We start from the raw sequence: 3,698 nt of genomic DNA, 5'->3' as shown, positions 1-3,698 counted from the left end.
GGTGGCTAAAGCCCGATGTAAACTGTTCTCCTTCAGGTACTGCATGATAAGACGGATCACACTGAAAGAAGAAAGCAAATCATCCAGCTCTGGGATCCTCACTCAACAAAGAGGCCACAAAATAAAGCCCAACCCATCTTATTTCTCTGACTCAGCCATCTTTCTTTCACTACCTACTTTCCATGTCTTTATCACATAGGTAAAACTTTCCAAAAATCACAGAATCTAAATTATAAGGGACCCTGGGGATCATCCAGTCCTATCTCCATCTCAGAAATAGAACTGGGGTTCAGAGAAGGGAAATAATTTGTTCAATGTCTCACAGTCATCTAGAAAGGGAGTTGGTATCAAGGTGACTCTCTTACTTCCAAGGCCAGAGATCTTTTTATTATGCCAAGTTTTTTATTAATTTGTACAATTGTATTGTGGCACACTTTAATGAAATACTTAAGCTTAGTCTAGTCATTAACACAAATACATACTCGAAATGCTTGTGGGATGATTTGGTCCATTTTTAAAACGACAACAAAAAAATGTAAATTGAGATTTTCTTAATAGGGATTTGTTGAACACAAATAAGTAGAGCTACATTATATATAAAAGTAAACAAAGCTATATGTTCTCATTTGCAAAAATAAGACCTACCCACTGGCTTTATTACCAAATTTTCAGAACAAGTGAAATAAAAACATTGTAAATTCAGTTCCCTAAGGAAAAGAGGAGACATATCATTGCCAAATATTGAGAGAATAAACAACCATTTCAACATGTGCCAGAAAACTTACAAATTATTTATAGTAAAATACGGGGGGTGCCAAAAAAATGTATACAAGTGGACGCTGGTCAACATTGCTCAAAGCAATAGTTCTCTGTAATTAGAAATGTCTAGATGCTGATAGTAACCACTTTGAGCACCTCTTGTAATTGCAGAAGTCAAATGTGACTTGTATTCATCTTTTGTTATTGATATATATTATTACAATTTTAATAGTTTTCCTTTCTTAAAATGTGTATACATTTTTTTTTTGCATCCTCTGCATAGTTATTTACAGTTAAAATTTCTTGATCTTGAACTTAACAATGAGTCTGGTGAAGAAATCTTTCATATAAACTGTAAAAGTTTACTGTACAATGCTGTGATACACTGTTTTCCTTCTCTTTCTTTAAAAGCACATATGTGGCTCACACTGCATTTCTACTGGACAGCACTAGTATAGAGGGTCATACTGTTTTGGTTGGAAGGTATTTCAGATTAGAATTTAGTCAATTCCCTCTCCTGGGAAGAAAAATAATCACAAAACAATAACCAATGTTTATTATGTGTTTACTATATACCAAGTACTATTCTAAGCATTTTAGACATATTCATTCATTTACTCCTCAAAACAACCCTATGAGGTAGGTTATTCCTATTATGTCCATTTTACACATGAGGATTTCACTAAGTAACAGAGATAAGTGGAAAAATGAAGATTCAAACTGGCAGTGTGGCTCTTGAGCATACATCCCTGACAAGAAAGCAAATACCCTCTTCCTGAAAACCCCTGCAGAAGGAAACTGATTACTGCTACTTGCAGTAGTCTTTTCTCTCATGGCCCCTTCAAAAGATATCCAGGTTTAGATCCCTGCTATTCTAGTACTTACTACCTTCGTGAGCATACTTCGAATTGTACCCCCAAAATAAGACACTCTTCCTGTAAAGACCTCATATGTGACATAACCAAAATCAAATTTACGTCCTTCAAACACAAGGTGATAAAGAGCTAAAAGCTTCAGATAGCAGCTGGAATTTGAATCAGAGTTTTGTCACTTACGGTGACCTTGGGTAAGTGGGTTATCTCTGTGCCTGTTTCCTCATCTGTTAAGAAAAACACCTGCCCTGAAGGCTTGCTGAAAGGGTTATAGCATGACTATCATAGAAAATACTCAGTAAACAGTGGCTATTATTGCTAATAAAAATGTGAAGCAGCCCAAGACTGGGAGAATAGTCAGTGTCCACTATTATTCAGGCCCCAAAACATGGAATCCTTTCCAACTCTGGCCCTGACTCCAGCAGTCTCTATCACTCTGCTTTATTCTTCTCCACAACACTTATCACCATCTGGTAAGCCTCATATTTCACTTATTGTTTTTGTCTATTGTTTGCCTTCCCCAATCATAATGTATATTCTATTAAGGACAAAGATTTTTGTCTATTTTGTTCACTACTGTATCTCCAGGATCTAAAACAGTACATAGCAGACTTCAATATTTGTTGAATGACTAAACCTCTCTTCCTCCTATGGCAGGTCTTCAGGACAATTCCTCTCCCTTACAGTCAAGACACAAATTTTACATCTGCTGATTCAATTAAGTTTGGGCAAGGGCAGGCAGGGTGGAAGGCAGAGTCCTGGAGAAGTTCATTAAAGACCTCCTTTAGTCATTCATTAGACCCCTTACTCCCCCAAATTTATCATTCTTCTGGCCCAATCTGCAGATTGTCTCTCTCCTTTGTAGCTATAGAGCTCAGACTAGCTCAAATTCAGCGCCAGATAGAGCCTGATAAAATAGCTAGTCGTTCATTCTCTTCAAAGGCAGTAATCGAGCCTCTACGGTGTGCTAGGCAGTGGGACTATAAGAAAAAGGAACCCCTAGGCGCTTACACAGGCTAGTAGGGTGGACAGAGAAACAGTGACAATACTGGGTTAAGTGCTGGGCAGAGGAAAGCAAAGGAGCCATGTAAGCGCAGAAGAAATGAATCACACTTGTTTAACGGGGGCGGGAAGAGCAGGAAGGCTTAGAGCACAAGACCCCTTGTGCAGATCATTAGAATCGAGAGCAGCGCGCCAGGAGTCGGCAATGGCTAGAACTCAAGTCTCAAGATGTATCCTATCCCCAGGCCCACGCCGCCTCCCACCGGGCTTTGGGCTTCTCTTCTCGTCCGCTACTTTCTTATGGGCCCATGTCCGAGGTTGCCAGATGCAAGGAACTTCTTTGTGGACAAGGAAATGCCCCTCCACTCCCTAGCCTCTCAGACGCTTCTGCCTGAGCACCTTCCACCCCACACCCTTCATCTCCCGGCCCCCCGCCACTTCGCGAACACCGCCGCCGCAGGACTCACTCGGAGGACTCGATTTCGATCGACATAGCGTTATATTCACGGGAGCAGACCCCACTCCACGCTCAGGCCTAGTCGCGCAACGCAGAACGACAGCTCCGGCGGCCGCCTTACGTCACTTCCACTCGACGTCTGACGCCAGCCCCGAAGGCGCTGTGTACGGAAGAGGGGCGTGGAGCACTAGAGGGGCGGAGCCTCGAGAGGCTGTCAATAATAGGAGTCCACGTGCCTGCTGAGGATTCTCCTGTCTTTCCTGGAGGAAAGTGCTTAGAAGCACTGGTTTGGAAATTTTGCTTTCATTTGATGCACTTAGTTGATTAGATTTAAAGATAGGATTGAATTTACAATAGCTGAGTGAGAGGTTAATACATTTGAAATCAATGGGACCCTAGCCAACATTAGTAGGTAGAGTTAATTGAGATGAATGAGTGAATGAATGAGTGAATGAATGAATGACTTTGAATCCAAAATACAGTTTAATCAGTCTAATTATGAAAAGCTTGGAGACCTGTTAGGGTTTTCGTACCCGCCTGTGGGAAGAGCTAAATTACTTACAGCATTTTCAACTCAGAATTTAGTTGAAAAGAATTTTGTTTCAATG

At 40.9% G+C, this 3,698-nt stretch overlaps 1 protein-coding gene across 1 annotated transcript in view; it reads right to left on the bottom strand.

Moving 5' to 3' along the window:
- Positions 1 to 3,226, bottom strand: part of SMU1 (SMU1 DNA replication regulator and spliceosomal factor) — a 29,625-nt gene extending 26,399 nt beyond the window's left edge. The window contains exons 1-2 of the mRNA XM_019624455.1: positions 3,101 to 3,226; positions 7 to 61 (exon numbers count right to left, since the gene is read on the bottom strand). Coding sequence (XP_019480000.1) covers positions 7 to 61; positions 3,101 to 3,126 — 81 coding nt within the window. The 5' untranslated portion in view covers positions 3,127 to 3,226. The remainder of the gene's footprint in view (positions 1 to 6; positions 62 to 3,100) is intronic.
- Positions 3,227 to 3,698: the final 472 nt, after the last annotated feature.

The sequence above is a fragment of the Hipposideros armiger genome, unplaced genomic scaffold (genome assembly GCF_001890085.2).
Source record: "Hipposideros armiger isolate ML-2016 unplaced genomic scaffold, ASM189008v1 scaffold_591, whole genome shotgun sequence".
Classification (NCBI taxonomy): Eukaryota; Metazoa; Chordata; class Mammalia; order Chiroptera; family Hipposideridae; genus Hipposideros; species Hipposideros armiger.
This window is presented reverse-complemented; position numbering and strand designations above follow the sequence as displayed.